The sequence below is a fragment of the Mya arenaria genome, chromosome 4 (assembly GCF_026914265.1).
Source record: "Mya arenaria isolate MELC-2E11 chromosome 4, ASM2691426v1".
NCBI lineage: Eukaryota > Metazoa > Mollusca > Bivalvia > Myida > Myidae > Mya > Mya arenaria.
Genome location: NC_069125.1, coordinates 4,446,713 through 4,465,076, shown reverse-complemented (window position 1 = coordinate 4,465,076; position 18,364 = coordinate 4,446,713). Strand labels below are relative to the sequence as shown.

Genomic DNA, 18,364 nt, shown 5'->3' with positions numbered 1-18,364 from the left:
CACAAAACTCCAACTTTCGATCATAAATATTATAAATTGGGATCTGATATGCTGTCACCAGTCTTATATCACTGGTTTCCAGATATTTACGCAAGGATTGATTCATCCAAAAAACAACACAAAAAACAACAACCTCCAAACCTGTGAGAGTGCAGCTTTAAGGGATTTTGGCAGTTTGTTCTTGTTCTTTTTAATTTCTCTTTTACCATTGATATGTGTTCTTCTTCGACATGATTTTGTATGTGTTGTTTCTCTCTTTGATACGTTTTATCTATTTTTTTCTTTTGTTCAGTAGCTGTAGATTTGTTATATTCTTTAAAGATTTTTAGCATTTTCGAAGATGAAAGTCCAGGTATTTTATTGTAAAGCCTTGTTGTCGTCATAAGAGATCAAACTCTTTAACCTTGGCCATTATTAAACTCCATAACTGTTCAAGATATTTAAATGAAACTTTGTACTCATGTTGCAAGAGACAATACACACGTGTATAGCAAGGCCCATAATTCTGTATTTTATTATTGTAAATTAATAGCCCTTGATCTATTAAAAAGCAAAAACAGATGAGGGTTGGCTCTTGCACAGGGGCATTCTTGTTTTCAGTAGATATAGAGTTGCTTTATTCTTAATTCATAACTTTAACATCTTTTGAACAAATACACTACAGTGACATAGGCCTTTTTATCAACTACAATTTTTGAAATAGCATTCTTTTTTCTACTGAATTACATTTACGTGTGTGGAATAACATACTAAAATTACTAACATATTACCTACATGTACATGTATATCACCGCATTTCAGTCTAGTCATAGTTACATGATAATACAAAGTATTTTTTTTTTGACTCCTTTAGTGATTAATGTTTATTGTTGCAAATTAAGTTGAGTAATTGATTATCAAGTAAGATGAGTAACTTGACGTAACGATGGAAACAGCAAATAGAATTTGAAGTTTTTGAAAAGCATTTTTTGATAGATATTTTCAAACAATAAATCTGATATAAAAAACAGCAACCACAAAGTTATTAAATTTCCAAAATAAAGATGATCTATTTGACACTTTTCTTCTCCCATTTAAAGAGTATTCACCTGTTAACTTTTTTAACCTCCTAGATTGAAGAGCTAGCAGAGATGGAGGAAGATGATGACTCACTCTCGCTGTACATCAATGGTCACCTGACCAAGATCCTGCCCTTGGGGAGGGGCCAGGAGGTTGGGCCAGGAAATGACCGCCTACATATACACATGGGCAAACACAAGCTTGGTGGTGTTAAGTTTGTCACTGGAGGAAAGAAAACAAAGGAGTGGAGTATGGACAGGAAGGCGCAGAAAGGAAAAGAGGGGGAAAATAGTTGGAAGGAACAGGATGGAAAGGAAGGAATAAATAGTCGACAAGACCAGGATGTAAAGAAAGTGGGGAATAGTCGAAAAGCACAGGATGGAAAGGAAGGGGGGAATATTCAGCAAGACCATGGAAAGGAAGTGGGGAATAGTGGAAATAAAAAGGATGGAAAGGAAGGGGATAATAGTCAAAAAGAAAAGGAAGAAAAGGAAGGGGGTAATAGTCGGCAAGACCAGGATGGAAAGAAAGGGAAGAAAGGCCGGAAATACCAAGATGGTAAGGAAGTGAAGGAAACATCAAAGGTGAAAGAAGGAAAGGTTATTTCAAAGGATGGTAAGGATTTTCAAGCATCTACTGGAAAAGCAGATGGAGTAAAAGGCCCAGAGAGGTTGGAGCCGCCACCATTCCATGCCCATGTAACAGTAGACAGTCCACCTAGCCAAGAGGTTCCAGATGAAGATGACAGAAAGAGAGATGTTCTTCAGCTTCCAGATTCTATGGTTCCAGGTATAAGATGATTCTTTTGATCAAGAACTGTCTTAAACTGATTACCTGTCAGGGTAATTTGATGGCAAACAATTTATTTTTTTCGATTTTAGTGTAAATTTAAGGGAATAAAACTGTCTATAATTGTATAACAAAAATATATCTTGGACATGTATGATCACTCATATTGCTCGAGGTATCCAGATTTATGGCCGTTTAATATTATAAATTTTCTAAAATAGTCCAATCAACAACTGCCCCCCAAATATGTCAAAATGTGTATGAACAGAATATCTTGGTCAGGTTCAATGAACAGCATTGTTGCATCCGTCACTCCAAAGATGGGTGTATTTTGCAACAGTTTGCAATTATTATTAATGTTAAATATTTATTCTTGCTGGCCCGATATAATTTCAGTATCTACTCAAAGGTAATTGCTTGCTGGTTACTTATTTGTAAATTAAATGACCACGACAATGTAAATTTATGTTTTAACATATTTACGGTATAATTTTTGTAAACTCTCTCAATCAATCAATACTTTTAGATGATACTAAATAATGAGTCACCAGGCATCCAGAATCAACATATTTGAGTAATAGATATTGATGGCTATTTTAGATACCCAGAAATACATCAGAAAACGTCTCCACATTGCTGTGCCCAAGACTGATGAGTGCCAGAAACTGCCAAAGGTGGATCTGAGAAAATTTACAAGCACTTGGCTGTCCTTATCAGTGAAAAATGTCAGGTATAATTTCTGCTTAAAGCAGTGTATACTTTGTTATTGAAATTCCCTGACTACTGTGTCTTGACTGTCATTTACATACTATGAAATGTAAATTGATTAGCTTAGTGGGAGTTTAAAAGAGCTTTCCAAAACTAATTATTTTCATTTGCATGAATGTGTATATGTTATGTATCAACATTTAAGAGATATAAATTTGTATATGTTTCCTTAAGTGAAATATAATATGCCTATAAATTTAGGTTTATATCAGCCACCGGTATAATGACAATCAACGTATTCAGTTCTATACTTAATTTATACGTCCCATCCATACATGCCATATTTTCTGGAGACCATTCAGGGGGATTTGTTCAAAAGGATGAAAATTCAGGGGGATTTTGGTTGTATTCAGGGGGATTTTTTTAGCAGGTCTAAATTGGCGAAATTTTAAAGTATTTTTAGATGCAAGTTCGAAAAAATGTATTCACATATAGTTTGCTTTGAAAACCTCTTAACTTTTTCATTATACAGAATTATTTTTATGTCATGATTTATCATATTCTTATGATACACTGTCATGTTATACTGTAATGCACTTGCAGAACAAAATATGTCATTGGAAAAATATGTTTTCGAGACAATTAAATTAAATTTACCTTCCTCCAAAGTCTTTTAAAAAATTGTGCTTAATTCTATCAGCTTGATGACTTTCAGACAATAAGAGAATGGAATAAATATTATTAATTTCTTCCTTCCAAAATAGTAATATTTCTTTGCCTTTGATAATTACTACAAATTAATTGATCACTTGTTGTAAAGTTTCCTTTTGGCATTTCACCCTTGTGGAGTTGTTTCTTTACATTCAGTTTCACTCACATACTGTGGTTTCACTTAACTTTGTCATTATTGTCTGATGTAAAAATTCTAAAAAAAATTATTTTTTTTTTTTATTTTTTTTTTAAATTCCTGGGGGATTTTTCCCCCCGCCGGGGGATATGGCATGTATGGTCCCATCGTAGACTCTTCTTTTCAACACGTAACCGTACAATATATTTCTTATCGGGAACGATTTGGACGTTTCTTTAACAAAAAATCCTGTCATTTTTTCCATATTGTATAATTCACAGGTCCCATGTTAGACCTATCATAAAGACCTAAACTCTTGAATAGGTTTTGAAAGAAGATCAGGATCAATAGACCCTCTAAAGTTTGAGTGACATAACTCCGCCTTAATAACCATAATCAATTCTCGTTTGTTTACAAACAAAATGTTGTCAAAAATTGATATCAACACCTTGATATTTAAAAATATTTGGAAAAATGAAGTATAGAATATAGAATGGCTTTTACAGGCTGTGTACTTGTTCAAATATATCTCTGTATTCTACAGACTGAACATTGTGAAATAACCTTTAACTATCTAAATGTAAACCAGAACCAACAATTCTCTTCCATCTTCCTTAAAAAATACAATAACAATAAATTTAAACTGATTTGAGCTTATACTGTATTGCAGTTGATATTTTTCCAGCTCAATATAATTCTTATCTTATTTCCATCAGATTAAGTCAGTTCCTGAACTTTGAAGAGAACATTCGCAAGAATGACTACATGGAGCCTGAATGTCGATACGATGTCCCTGTCATGTCAGTGGCAGACCATCTACCGGGTGTTCAGTATAGGGATGAACTCGACTATAAGCCAGAGTTTGGGCTTAAAGGGGTACGCTCATTTTGATTTTAATGTAAAATGGCATTTATTTTGAAAGGAGAGGGCTTGTTAGCTATTGCCAGTGCTTATTAAGTGCAAATTAAGTACATGTATGTTGCAGAAATGTGTAAAATGCTTTACCAGTAAATTCAGTTGAGATGATGCCTTTTAGATGTTCAATGTTGTGTTGGATGTCATCACGATTGAAACTTACGAAAACATTTTTTTTTTAATTCTTTTTTTTCTTTTAAAAGTATACAAAAAAAATATTGCTTGAAGATAACTCTATGATTGTGTTGTTTAAGGTTCTAGAGAAGATAAGTGGCCGCTCTGAATCCATTGAAGTAATTGGTACACGGATTGCCAGGGGTCTGGCTAAGGTAATAGATTATAGGTTGTTTTAAAATTTGTGTATGAGGTTATTTTTCAAAAGGGCAAATTGACGTCTGATTTAAGTTGTTTTAAAATTTGTGTAAGAGATTATTTTTCAAAAGTGCAAATTGACGTCTGATTTAAGTTGTTTTAAAATTTGTGTAAGAGATTATTTTTCAAAAGTGCAAATTGATGTCTGATTTAAGTTGTTTTAAAATTTGTGTAAGAGATTATTTTTCAAAAGTGCAAATTGACGTCTGATTTAAGTTGTTTTAAAATTTGTGTAAGAGATTATTTTTCAAAAGTGCAAATTGACGTCTGATTTAAGTTGTTTTAAAATTTGTGTAAGAGATTATTTTTCAAAAGTGCAAATTGACGTCTGATTTAAGTTGTTTTGAAATTTGTGTAAGAGATTATTTTTCAAAAGTGCAAATTGACGTCTGATTGTGAGCCTTTTTGCTAGTTAAACATTAATAATATTGTAACAGTTGAACAAAGTATAATGTAGGAAATACAGCTTGAATCCAATTGTGGGAACTAATGTTTTTTTCACATTGTAATCATGCCTTGAGTACTTTACACTCACTTGGTTGTCTTAAGTGTCTTAAATCTAAAGTGCTTTTACGTTGAAGTTATCCATGCTTAAACATCAAATACTGTCTCTTTAAACAGGTCATCATTACATGACCCACTACTGGGCTTGTCCCTGTAGTTCCCACTGTATCATTCTTTAGGAGTCTGTAGATTATTTTCGAAAATCAGCTCTTGTTTTGAAGCTGCAATCTCACTGATAAATGTTTGACAATTTTTTATTTTTTTGTCTTGGAATGAGGAAATTTGTGCGTAAATATCTGAAAACCAGTCATATAAGACTGCGATCTGATTTTTTGAAAGCAATCTTATATTAATAATTACTGGTTTCAAAGCATTTTGCAAAAATTGGCTTGTTTCTAGACAAAAAATAAAAATGATTTCAAATATTCTATCTGTGAGAGTGTAGCTTTAAAACAGACATATTTTACAGTGGAATGTTTTGAGATGGCTTTGATGCATCAATGAAAAGAAGTATTCTGAGTTGACATACAACAATGAAATGATATCAGTTAGTTGAAGAATGTTTTAGTATTGTAGTTTATCAGTGTGTGGAAAACATTTGGTCTGTGCATTGTTAGTGAAGTCTGACTTGACACAGACCAGAGGTTTTTATAAACTGAGGAATTGCATATTTTCAAATTTTCTCTCGATAATTTGGCCACAATACCAAAAGATAAAGCTTCCAAGACATGGAAGTATAATTAGATTTTTAAAATGACTATTTGAATATTTGTAGCTTCAATGGTGAGACCAATCACAAGTGTTATTCTTATTTCAGAATGAGACTTCGTGGGTACTGGTGAACCTTGCAGCTCTCTACTGGCGTGTGAGAGGCGTGGCTAACAAAGCCTTGAATTGTCTGCGTGTAGCAATGTACACCTCGCCCATACAAACAAAGGTACTATGTCATAATGTACAGAAATAATTATACCCCCACAAACGAAGTTTGAGGGGGTATATAGGAGTGAGCTTGTCAGTCTGTCGGTCTGTCGGTTTTCATGGTTTCCGGACAATAACTCATGAAAAACTAGACAGATTTGAAATATTTTTGGTACACAGGTGTAACATCAGAAGATACAGGTCAAGTTCGATATTGGGGCTGGTGGGGCCAAGGTCAAGGTCACTGTTACTAAAAATAGAAAAACGGTTTCTGGATGATAACTCATGAAAGGCTTGACAGATTTGAACAATTTTTGGTACATAGGTATAACATCAGAAGATACAGGTCAAGTTCGATATTGGGGCTGGTGGGGCCAAGGTCAAGGTCACTGTTACTAAAAATAGAAAAACGGTTTCCGGACAATAACTCATGAAAGGTTTGACAGATTTGAACAATTTTTGGTACACAGGTGTAACATCAGAAGATACAGGTCATGTTCGATATTGGGGCTGGTGGGGCCAAGGTCAAGATCACTGTTACTAAAAAAAGAAAAACGGTTTCCGGACGATAACTCATGAAAGGCTAGACAGATTTAAACAATTTTTGGTACACAGGTGTAACATCAGAAGATACAGGCCAAGTTCGATATTGGAGCTGGTGGGGCCAAGGTCAAGGTCACTGTTACTAAAAATAGAAAAACGGTTTCCGGACGATAACTCATGAAAGGCTTGACAGATTTGAACAATTTTTGGTACATAGGTATAACATCAGAAGATACAGGTCAAGTTCGATATTGGGGCTGGTGGGGACAAGGTCAAGGTCACTGTTACTAAAAATAGAAAAAAGGTTTCCGGACAATAACTCATGAAAGGCTAGACAGATTTGAACAATTTTTGGTACACAGGTGTAACATCAGAAGATACAGGTCAAGTTCGATATTGGGGCTGGTGGGGACAAGGTCAAGGTCACTGTTACTAAAAATAGAAAAAAGGTTTCCGGACAATAACTCATGAAAGGCTAGACAGATTTGAACAATTTTTGGTACACAGGTGTAACATCAGAAGATACAGTTTGGTACACAGGTGTAACATTAGAAGATATAGGCCAAGTTCGATATTGGGGCTGGTGGGGCCAAGGTCAAGGTCACTGTTAATAAAAATAGAAAAATGGTTTCCGGACAATAACTCATGAAAGGCTTGACAAATTTGAACAATTTTTGGTACACAGGTGTAACATCAGATGATACAGGTCAAGTTCGATATTGGTGCTGGTGGGGCCAAAGTCAAGGTCACTGTTACTAAAAATAGAAAAACGGTTTCCGGACGATAACTCATGAAAGGCTTGACAGATTTGAACAATTTTTGGTACACAGGTGTAACATCAGAAGATACAGGTCACGTTCGATATTGGGGCTGGTGGGGCCAAGGTCAAGGTCACTGTTACTAAAAATAGAAAAACGGTTTCCGGACGATAACTCATGAAAGGCTAGTTTTTCTTGTCAGCAGTGTAACTTCTAAATTACTCAACAGATTTAAATAAAACAATACATGCATGATAAAAGAAGATGCAGTGTGCAGTGACCTTGGAGTTAAGGCCTCTTTTCAAAGGAATGGTTTGCCATTCCTGTGTCCAGGCGGCATTTGGGGGTATTCGTCACTCCTGTGACAGCTCTAGTTCAATTTGTAGGGTGAATACCAGACGGCACAAAGTGACTTTCAAATATAGGCTTTCAGACCTTCTGACATAAACCCCATGCATTATATTTAGAATAATCCTTTTGAAAAAGTGTGCATGCACTTCATTTAATGATGCTTGTATTCCAATTTTTGACAAGCTTGTATAATACTGGAATAATAAATAAAATGGAATAGAAGATTGTATACTGTATTCTGATTTTTGATAAGCTTTTATTCCATTAATTAACAAGCTTGTTTTCCAATTTTTGACATTCTTCTATTCCAATTTTTGACAAGCTTGTATTCCAATTTCTGAAAACCTTCTATTCCAATTTTTGACAAGCTTGTATTCCAATTTCTGACAACCTTCTATTCCAATTTTTGACAAGCTTGTATTCCAATTTCTGAAAACCTTCTATTCCAATTTTTGACAAGCTTGTATTCCAATTTCTGACAACCTTCTATTCCAATTTTTGACAAGCTTGTATTCCAATTTCTGACAACCTTCTATTCCAATTTTTGACAAGCTTGTATTCCAATTTCTGACAACCTTCTATTCCAATTTTTGACAAGCTTGTATTCCAATTTATGAAGAGCTTTTATTCCGATTTTTGACAAACTTACATTTCAATTTTTGACGAGTTTGTTTTCCAATTTTTGACAACCTTCTATTCCAATTTTTAAAGAGCTTGTATTCCTATTTTTGATTAGCTTGTGTTCCAATTTTTGACAAGCTTATTTTTCAATTTTTGACGAGCTTGTTTTCCAATTTTTGTCAAGCTTGTAGTCCAATTTTTGACAAGCTTGTATTCCAACTTTTAACAAGCTTGTAGTCCAATTTTTGACAAGCTTGTATTCCATTTTTTGACAAGCTTCTATTCCAATTTTTGACAACCTTGTATTCCAATTTTTGACAACCTTGTATTCCAATTTTTGACAACCTTGTATTCCAATTTTGGACAACCTTGTATTCCAGTTTTTAACAACCTCGTACTCCATCGGTAAAGGAGCTGGTTTTCTTCTATGCGCTGGAGCTTGTTTTCCAGTTTAATGTTTCTGTCTTCATTGGAATTTGCATTTGCCCATAGTATAACACATTTGTCTTTAAGACTTGGAATTTGAAACCAAATTTAATATTTCTGGCATCTAGACCATATGTCTTTATTTACTATTTCTGTCTGCAGGACATGGCCTTGCTGAGTATAGCCAACATCTTACACAGATCTGGCTATGTGAATGATGCGATTGTAGCAGCCAGCCATGCTATGGACCTATCACCTAACCTTGTTGTGGGACATTTTAACATGGCAAATCTGTATGCAGCAAAGGTAATATTTCATGTGTTTAAGGTCTTCTTATATTTGTAACAAGGTTTTCACATAGTGAAACCTGGTATTAGAATGATGAATGGCATTGTCCGAGTGGGTGGGCAGTGGGCACCTGCCTGATCTCACCTATGAAACTGAATAATTTCAGTTAGGGTTGACATATCTTGACCAAACTTGGTCTATAGGAAGAGTTTATGGATCCCTAGTCCGTAGCATTTTGGGTCCCTAGGGTCAAGGTCACTGTTACTAAAAATAGGAAAACAGTTGAAACTTAATAACTTTAGTCATGGTTCACATTTCTTGACCGAACTTGTAATAAAGTTTCAAATACTTTTTCCCATTTTGTTGAAAACATTTGGTAAAGTAAATTTAAATTTTTTGAAGTCATAAAGTTGAAGTAAATCCAGAAGCATTTGTTTTGAGTTTTTTTGTACATGTTTGTTTTTTTCATTATTTGGTTATTACACTTCCAGGAGCAATGGGACGATGCAGCCATGTTCTATGAATCTACACTCGGCCTACAGTCAGATTTTGAGCCAGCAAAACTTCGTCTCAAATTAATACACTGTATGAAAGTTCTTAAAAAACGGAGTTAAGGTAGCAAACACAGATGTTTGCCCATTTTCACCAACATCTTAAGATAAAGTTGAAGACTCCGGCTCAGAAAAGTGAATTTCAAAATGTTACAAAATTCATATGAATATCATATGTTACACATATAGCAATTATAGTAATAATAAGTTTTTATGAAATTAAGATTTGAAGCATAGTGAATATGCTCCCTGGACCATTTAAAAACAGCTTGGCAGCTTTTTATGCTTGTTTTGCTTGAAAAAATCTTGATAATTAGTTTCCTTAGAACTACAATAATTTCCATCACCTTTGATCTCTTATCGAATATACCAAACACCTCAAATCTTCGGTGGCAAAATTAACAAGAAAACCGTGACAGTATTAAAATACATGAATAGAGCAGAATTTTGAAAACAATTTTTGGTCATTTTTTATTTGAATTGATCTCATTTCTGTAACACTTGGCTAAGGTTTTGTGAAATATGATTTACCTATGATATATCTTATAGATGTGATGTTGACTCAATATATATATGTTTGCCATTCTTCTGTTAAAGACAAATATTCCTGTTTTTACAAGGCACAAGGGCAGTCTCAAAGATTAGCTGTATTTCACTTATACAAATATATGAGGCCCTCATTGTGAATTTGTCCAAAATATTATTTTATAAACCAATGGACAATGAACTTCTTGTCAATGACTTTGAAATGAGTTAATCTACAAATATATGACCTAGCAAAGTGTTCCACAATTATGATCATGGAACTTGTGGGTCTACAGGGCTTCCATTAAGAATTTGAAACTGGAAGTATGAACTTCCTGTCAATCACTTTTGGAAGTTTTACACTGAAATGTGGAAGTTTTAAAGTCTCCATAATACAATATCTTTTTCAACTATTTTTCAACAAATATATTTAAAATCAAATAGTTTGCACTTTAACTTGTATAATTGTAATTCATTTTACTTAAAAACACTTAAACTGATTGAATTAGGACTATAAAAGTAATATTGGCAAAAGGTTTTGATATTTTGAACTTCCAATCTTTCAACTTTGGAAGTTTTCTTCAAAATTATGGAAGTTTTTGTACATCCAATGAATCAATTTTGGAAGTTTTAACCCATTTCTAGGGAGTAATATACTTCCAAACTTCCTTTAACAGAAGTCCTGGGTGCTAACAGTGAAAACTATGTATAAGCTTGTTTCAAAAGAATACCCAATCTCAGGGATGTTTGTCATTAAAAGAAGACATATTTTGTGCAATTTGGGGAAGTGGTGCATGTCTTACACTAGTCAATTGCAATAATTGTTATTAATTTATTTTTTGACAGATTTTTTTTCTCATTTGTAAATGTAATTAAGCCAGTTTCTTTGTTGACTGTTGATAAAGGTTCACTATTAAGTATTATTTTGTTAATTGCTTATCCATTAGGGTAACTTGTTTTTGAAGCACATGTATTATACAAGCACAATTTATCTTTCAAAAGACTCTTTCTGCATTGTTACTCTTTCTGCATTGTTATACATTTCCAAACTTACATTGTTTGAAGTACAGGGTAAATATTTTAGAAATCCATATATTCATTTATCATCTCATTTTGTAAAATCGAAAAAAAAAATATTGCCATGAAACAACACTGTTAAGATTTGGTGCATGTTTTTCAATATTTGCATTTTTGTGTAAAGTATGTTTCCATTTTGACTTAATAAAATTATGATATATTTTTACTTTGTTTTATCAAAGCAAGTCTGTTTCTCTTAGAAAAAGGTTGAGGTATTGTGAAAACCTTGGCACTGTATTGTGTCGTTGGTCTTGCTGATGTAAAAAACTGAAACCTTGGACCTAACTCTTTCGAAATGTTCAAGATATTCAAATGGAACTTGGTAAACACATTGCTAGAGACAATAGGCACATATACGAGTATATGAGGACACATACCTCTGGCTTTAATCGTTGTTGAGTTATGCCCCTTTTTCGACAAAACAACAGATGAATATGGGCATTTGCTTCAAAACACTCTTGTTAAATTCTGGTATCTAGTCAGAGGACTTTCCATTAAGTCTTATAATTTTGTTTGAAGTTGATTTTTTTTATGTATTAACTGATTTGAAATCGTAATTACGTTTTTTAAAACAATAAAAAATGTTTTTGTCTTTCGTAAGATTTGTAAAGTAATTTGAAACCCCTGATTTAAAAGATGTTGGGTAAGCCTTTTTTGTGAAGAAATCCACACAAACAATGATAATGGTTCAATGTCCTGGGATCCAAGACTTTGATGAGTTACCTGAAGGGTCAACAGATCTATGATCTGATATGTATAGTATCCTGGATGACTCTTAAGCCCATGAGTCTAGTTTTCTATCTGATCCTTGTGGAACTATGTCACAATGTGCCATTATATAACTTAGATAAAATTTGATTATGGGTCATGCCCATGTATTCAAATATATTCATAATCTGTACGAAATCTTTGTTTACACTTAAGGCAACAATTTCCATCCAATAGAACTTGGTGTTTTTGATATCGTTATGAAGACTTGCTTTTACAACATTATGTGAGCAAACTCAGAGTTAAATACCATCTTGTTGAAGTAAATTTTATGTAAATGTAAGACCACACCGAATTAAAGATTTAAGAAAAAAATGTTCAAGCGAGCATATTGTTTTTACTTTTTTTTCCATTTCATACTAAATATATATAAAATAGGCGAAAGGTGATTTTTGCGATAAAATAAGAAACTTCATTTTGAAGGCGAGTGCAATTTGTATACCAGGTACATTAAAACCTTCGTATATTTGATGCAATTACATTTAATTTCACTCTGATGTTTGCAGGTTGTGTTAGCATTATTATCATTATTAATATAGGTACAGTATGAAATCAATCCACCTTGCCAGTAATTTTACAGAGCAATTGAAATTAAAATAACACTTCCTTACTGTTATGCTGTATACAGAAAATCACACCACCTTGTATTATTGTTTTGCATGTTGTTACAGACTGAAAAGTCGACGTAATGGAAAGACAGATGTTTATGCATCAGCACTGAGCAGTCTATGCCGCAAGCATAATGCGAAAGACCTAGGACACGAGGACATGAACTCTGAACATTGTTACAAGACCGAATGATCTACTTCTCTTATTTACCACTTAAATATTTTGAGTCGTCGAAAGCTGATGTTGATTAGTAAATTACTGTGAAAATTCTCTGAACTGCCAATCATATTATTGGTTCCAGAGTTTGAGTCAAGGTCAAATTATCATGTTCTTTTTCACTCCACTTCTCTAGTACAATCTGTTTACTGCCATGGTTGTTCAAATTTGCCCATCTAATTCCGTGTCTTGTTGATGTCCCAACAAGCAGAAAATATTATGTAACTGCTGTGCGCAATCACAGTCATTAATTTCAGGGTGTAAGAATTCCTTTCTAGGTTTGCCTCATACAATAAAATGGAAGATAGTATCCTGTAAATCATAATTAATCGAACCGCAAACTGATATCCAAAAAACTCATCTTGTTCGAAATGAATGACAGTAATTTACATCGACACTAACTGTTTTTATCATATGGCCTTCTTCAACCTGGTTTCAGGACAGTGATTAAATACCTTCTGCACGTATTTAACATACAATTCAGACAGTAACGTTTTATCCAAGAAGGTACACTTACAACATAATTATCCCCACCGATAGGCATTGGAGGAGAATATGGTAATGGCACCCGTCCGTGCGTGCGTACGTGCAACATTTTTTTGTGACCGCAACTCTTCATTCATTATTGGACGGAATTGATTCAAACTTTCAGGGATTACTACTACCGATGCCTATTTGTGCAGAAAGAAAAATAATAGATTTGCTCCACACGTTCGGGAGTTATGGCCCTTAAATTCGAACAACATCTTATTGTCATAGGCGTCACAGGTCATAACACATGGGACTTCCCCACAACCGATTTGCATATTTTATGCCTTATATTGATATAATTGTTTACTTTTACTACTTAAAAACGCCTGAAAAGTGACCCAAATACCCCAAATCCAAAGAAGGATGTCTCTTCAACAATATACTGAAATATGAATAATTTCTAACGACGAGGAGCGTCACAGGTAATAAAACCACCGGGCTACCCCACACCCGTTTCGCCTATTTTTGGAGGTATATCTGAGTGAGATAAAGGTGACATAAAGAAGGTTAAGGGTATTTGACATCACTTTCAGGGGTGGCATAAAACATTGTGCTTTTCCACGTATGAGTTGCCTTTTTTACAATCTTGCACTCCAGAAAATGAACTATTTTACCGCCAATAGCATTTTTTTTCGTGCTATTAATGCAACATGTAGGATGCAATAACAAAAGGATATTTCTTCTAAAAATTTGGACAAAATCACCGTAACTAAATGTTTCAGAATGCTTACACTAAATTGTACAGAAGGTAAACTAATAATTATTTACATGTATGCGTTACATAATGCGATGTCACAAAGTTACGAGGCTGTTAAAGGTACTCTCTCACAGAATCTTGGAAAATCTTGGAAAAATAAAACTTTGGCCTGTTGAAATACTTGAAGCATGATACCTTCATAGGTAACAACAAGATTTAGATCTAAAACATGTTCTAAACAAAAAGTCATGCACGTTTAAAGCAAGGGTTTCGTGATCTATGTTCTATGTATGTTTTACCGTGTACCTTGAAAGTTGTAGGGGTTTCAAGTTGCATAAGGATTCCTTTATTTATCCCGATTCCATAAGGTCATCTGTTTCTATTGACAAAGGTTTGATACGGCGAAACAGAATCCCTTTGGTGAGACTTATCCGCTTTAATAAGCAAGCGCGCTATCATTGCGCCACCGAGGCTCACGGTCAAGATCTTTCATGTGAGGAAGCTAACCAGCTAGCTTGCGGAACGTCGGTGGTTCTACCAAGGTACCCGCCCGAGCCTGAAAATTGCCCGGAGAGGCACCTGGGATCTTCCTCCACCATGTAAAGCTGGTACATGGTGTCCTCGTAAAGAGGCGGGAGGGTCAAAAGGTAACAAAAAAATGAAAAAAATAAATAAATAAAATCGATGCTTTTAATCGTTAGGGCACTATTTTTGCATGATCTACGGTGAAATGTGAAGTTTTATCAGTTACAGAAAAACAGCACTGAACATATCAATTTGATGTGTTTACTGCCGGGAAAAGTATTGAAATTACTTGTAGTTAATACTTTCTTTTGATAAAAACTGAGAAACTTATTTTGGAACCAGTAAATTTTGTCAAAATTATTATTTGATCTAAAGAAAAAGATTGTATGTGTAAGAATAAAGATTTTTTGGAAATAAACACGAATGTCCGTATATGAGGGAAATCACAATCCCATTTATTAAATAATTAGACCGATTTCTGACAGCGAGTGCGACTTGATATCCATGAATCTTGGAACAAATCCAGAAACTTGCTTAAAATTGTTTTAATCAAAAGTTAATTCGTATAAAAAAAAATCAAATATTTATTCCGTAAATGGCGACCAGTCTTCTTCAGGCAATGTATTCATGGCCTGTTCTATTCAAATACAATCTGCATTGCCTGTTCTTATTTGGAACATGAATTCATTAATTTAAGTTAATTGATGAATGTTTATGAAATGTTTGCACTGAAACACGAGCATGTAACATATTTCAAACAATACGATCCTGGAGAACTATTTCTCAAGGACAGTCCCAAGTCATCGGCGATCAAAACTGCTGGTGAGGGGCGTCACATTGGTGGCTGGGTAGCAAAGGGGGTATTCATAAAAATAAATGAAAATACCAATAAATCCTCGAAATATAAGCATTAAAGAAATATAACACTGATGACACATGTTGATTTTAGTGTTAAGATCTGTTTTTATATTTATTTCGTGATCTTAGAAAAACTACATTTTAATGGTGGCTCCGCCAATCATGAAAAAATGGTTTCTGTAACACTCGCGAAATAAAATTTGATATTACACTGACATCAACAAATGCATTGCCTGTATGTATTTGTGATTTGATTTCATGGACATAATGTTATTGGTAATTGTTAAATTTACCGAATTTCTTCCACCTATATGTCACAGCTGTCCTATTCTGCACATGCAAGCTTCTCGATTTAAGGTGAAGGCCGTTGTTTAAAAATTAGTTCAACAAATAATTATCGTTTTGGAGAATTTGTTCATGTCATGCATTGTGATTTAAATCATCCAGTGAGATTGATTTGTTTCGCAATTTCTTGTAACGTCCACTCTAGTACTGATTTAAAAAGTGTATCTAGAATTTCTTGCATTATGGTGAAGAGCTCTGACAAAATATATTTGTTACATTTTACATTTCTGTGGCCTCATACAATAGTTTTCAAGCGATCATTTAAGCTCGGTTTTCTAAAACTAGAAACACTAGACATTTACATACACATACCAGAAAATGCCACAAGCGAAATATATACGTCTGATTTTCAGATAACTCTCTGAAGTAACAGATGTAACTTAACTTGTAATTGCAGAAAAATACCATAAACGGTACATTAGTAGAAAATTACTCGTAATACATGCAGGTCTCAGTGCGTAACTGCTGATTGAAGCAGACGTTTTAATAGTGTCAAAGGACTATTTTTACCATACTCCTAAGCTTGATGAAACGAATTTTCATTCTTTTTTTGTTCCTTTTGACATATATTTGGAGTTTTCGGACAATAGAAAAACAGCATCATGGAGCAGGCCTGTCAGACAAATATGTATGAGGAGTTAGACGGGTCTTTAGACAGGGATGTACCACATATTCCTGGCAAATTTGTATCTGTAGGTTAGTTAACCTGTCGATAAATGTAGTTTGGTTTGAGTTGAAATAAGAAACATAATTGATACTTATAAAAAATAAGGTATCAAAGGAAGGCCCACCAACAAGAGGCACATTCTCATGGCCTCTAGATATTAACCCTTGTTCTGGTTCTACACCAAGCAAGACAAACCGAAAACGATCCATACCAGCTTTAAGATATCTTAAATAAATGTGGATATTTGTATCGATAAATAAATGTTCTTCAACTATTATAAGCCATGAACTATTCACACGATGTTTGAATCGGATAGCCTTGTTTAAATATTTCAGTTTACCACAAAGTGAGTTACCAGAGTGGAGCTGGTGCTGGCTATCTTGACATTGACGACAACACTGGCATCTGCAAACTGGTAAAACACTGAATTATATTTTCATTATCATTGATACGTTTAAAATTACACATGTAGTACATCTATTTTCCATGCATAACCATTTCAATAATATGTTCATGGAACTTGTTTCATAGTTTGGATGTAGTTTGTGCGCCTGATATATCTCGTCCAGATTATATACGAACTATTGTTTGTCATAAATTTCCGAAGGACAGTTCCAATCTTTAGCCCATCCTTAAATTCAACTGTGCAGGTTTTTGCATTTAAAACACGACAGGTTTCGGCGGAAGATCTGCCCAATCAAGACGTTAAGGTTACAGACTACCTACTCGTGTCTTTAGTGGCTCTATTCGTCTTTCTTCCCTACGGACTTCTGGCAGTCCACAACAGTCTTCGGGTTTGTCATCATTCTTATTCTTTGTTTAGCAATATTTCATCTTGTGTCGCTTTATTGTACATTTATAAGCATAATTACTTTTGACTTGTCTGTGTTTAAAAGAAAATAGTCAGTGTATTTGCATAGCGTAAACGTAGCGATCTTCGAAGATCTAACACCTAAAGTTCTGGTTTTAATAAGAAACTTGTTATGGTTTGTTTTGGCTGAAATAACAATAGACGAATTTTGCTACATAGCGCATTTATTACCTGTTTTTTTATAGTAGAAAGTAGCTTTCAAAAGTAGTTTTTATCTTATTTTTATTTGAGACAAAGGTATCCATAATCGGTATAAACCGACAGAAATATATTATTCCTTGATTTACTGTATGATGTACAGTTAGGATAATGTATATGTCATGGAATGTATAGTTATGATGTTTTACCATGTATATACTCTTCTAATTCCAATAAAATGCGGAGGATAATCCAAATTGCAAATACCTTACATACGTCTGATTTATGAAACAAAAAACATCCACAAACCTTTATTTATGAATGACACACATATGATCACAGCATTGTATGACATCAACCAATGGACCAACGGTAATTTTGTATCCTTTTTATAGGTCCACAAAGCAGAGGACCAGAAAAACGGAAAGGATGCTAAAGAATCGTCAGACTGGGCTCTGCAGTTTACGTTGTTGGCGTTTCTGCTGGGGCCTCTGATTTTCATGGCATTATTCGTCTTAATTTTCATTCCAATGCATCATGTCTGACCTAACAAGGTGCATTAATACGTATTGGTTCGTTTTGCAGTATGCTACTTTGAACTGTAACTACAAGATAAGACAATCCTTGTGTGAAAGTGTATGCATACACATTTTAATCTCTGGGAAGACGCGCACTCATAGGCGTGTGACAAAAGTGATAATTATACTTCAATAAAGATTTCAAACCCTTCTGCAAAGGCATAACGAAATATGTCTGTTTCTATACTTTAAGTTATATTAAAATTGCACCGTTCATCCTGTTTTTCTGTTTGCATGCTGAAACACTGTCATTTCGGAACGGAATTTAAATTACTTTACACATGTTTTCGTTATGATAAGTCGAAGTTA

General features: G+C 34.1%; 2 protein-coding genes across 8 annotated transcripts in view; both read left to right on the top strand.

The window, feature by feature from the left end:
* Positions 1-11,406, top strand: part of LOC128230091 (tetratricopeptide repeat protein 17-like) — a 69,312-nt gene extending 57,906 nt beyond the window's left edge. For all 7 annotated transcript variants that reach the window (XM_052942092.1, XM_052942088.1, XM_052942091.1 and 4 more), the window contains 7 exons: positions 1,113-1,848; positions 2,449-2,578; positions 4,120-4,279; positions 4,573-4,647; positions 6,012-6,131; positions 8,974-9,117; positions 9,591-11,406. In XM_052942092.1, the coding sequence (XP_052798052.1) occupies positions 1,113-1,848; positions 2,449-2,578; positions 4,120-4,279; positions 4,573-4,647; positions 6,012-6,131; positions 8,974-9,117; positions 9,591-9,713 (1,488 nt within the window). In that variant the 3' untranslated portion in view covers positions 9,714-11,406. The remainder of the gene's footprint in view (positions 1-1,112; positions 1,849-2,448; positions 2,579-4,119; positions 4,280-4,572; positions 4,648-6,011; positions 6,132-8,973; positions 9,118-9,590) is intronic.
* Positions 11,407-16,145: 4,739 nt separating this feature from the next.
* Positions 16,146-18,194, top strand: LOC128229949 (uncharacterized). The gene is made up of 4 exons (XM_052941874.1): positions 16,146-16,497; positions 16,804-16,883; positions 17,143-17,262; positions 17,873-18,194. The coding sequence occupies exons 1-4, from the start codon at positions 16,404-16,406 to the stop codon at positions 18,020-18,022; spliced, it is 444 nt and encodes a 147-aa protein (XP_052797834.1). The 5' UTR covers positions 16,146-16,403; the 3' UTR covers positions 18,023-18,194.
* The last annotated feature ends 170 nt before the right edge of the window (positions 18,195-18,364 follow it).

Coding starts and splice junctions, on each gene's coding strand:
- LOC128229949 (XM_052941874.1), top strand. CDS start 16,404: ATGGAGCAGGCCTGTCAGACAAATATGTATGAGGAGTTAGACGGGTCT. Junction 16,498..16,803: donor TGGCAAATTTGTATCTGTAG/GTTAGTTAACCT, acceptor TAAATATTTCAG/TTTACCACAAAGTGAGTTAC. Junction 16,884..17,142: donor ACACTGGCATCTGCAAACTG/GTAAAACACTGA, acceptor AAAACACGACAG/GTTTCGGCGGAAGATCTGCC.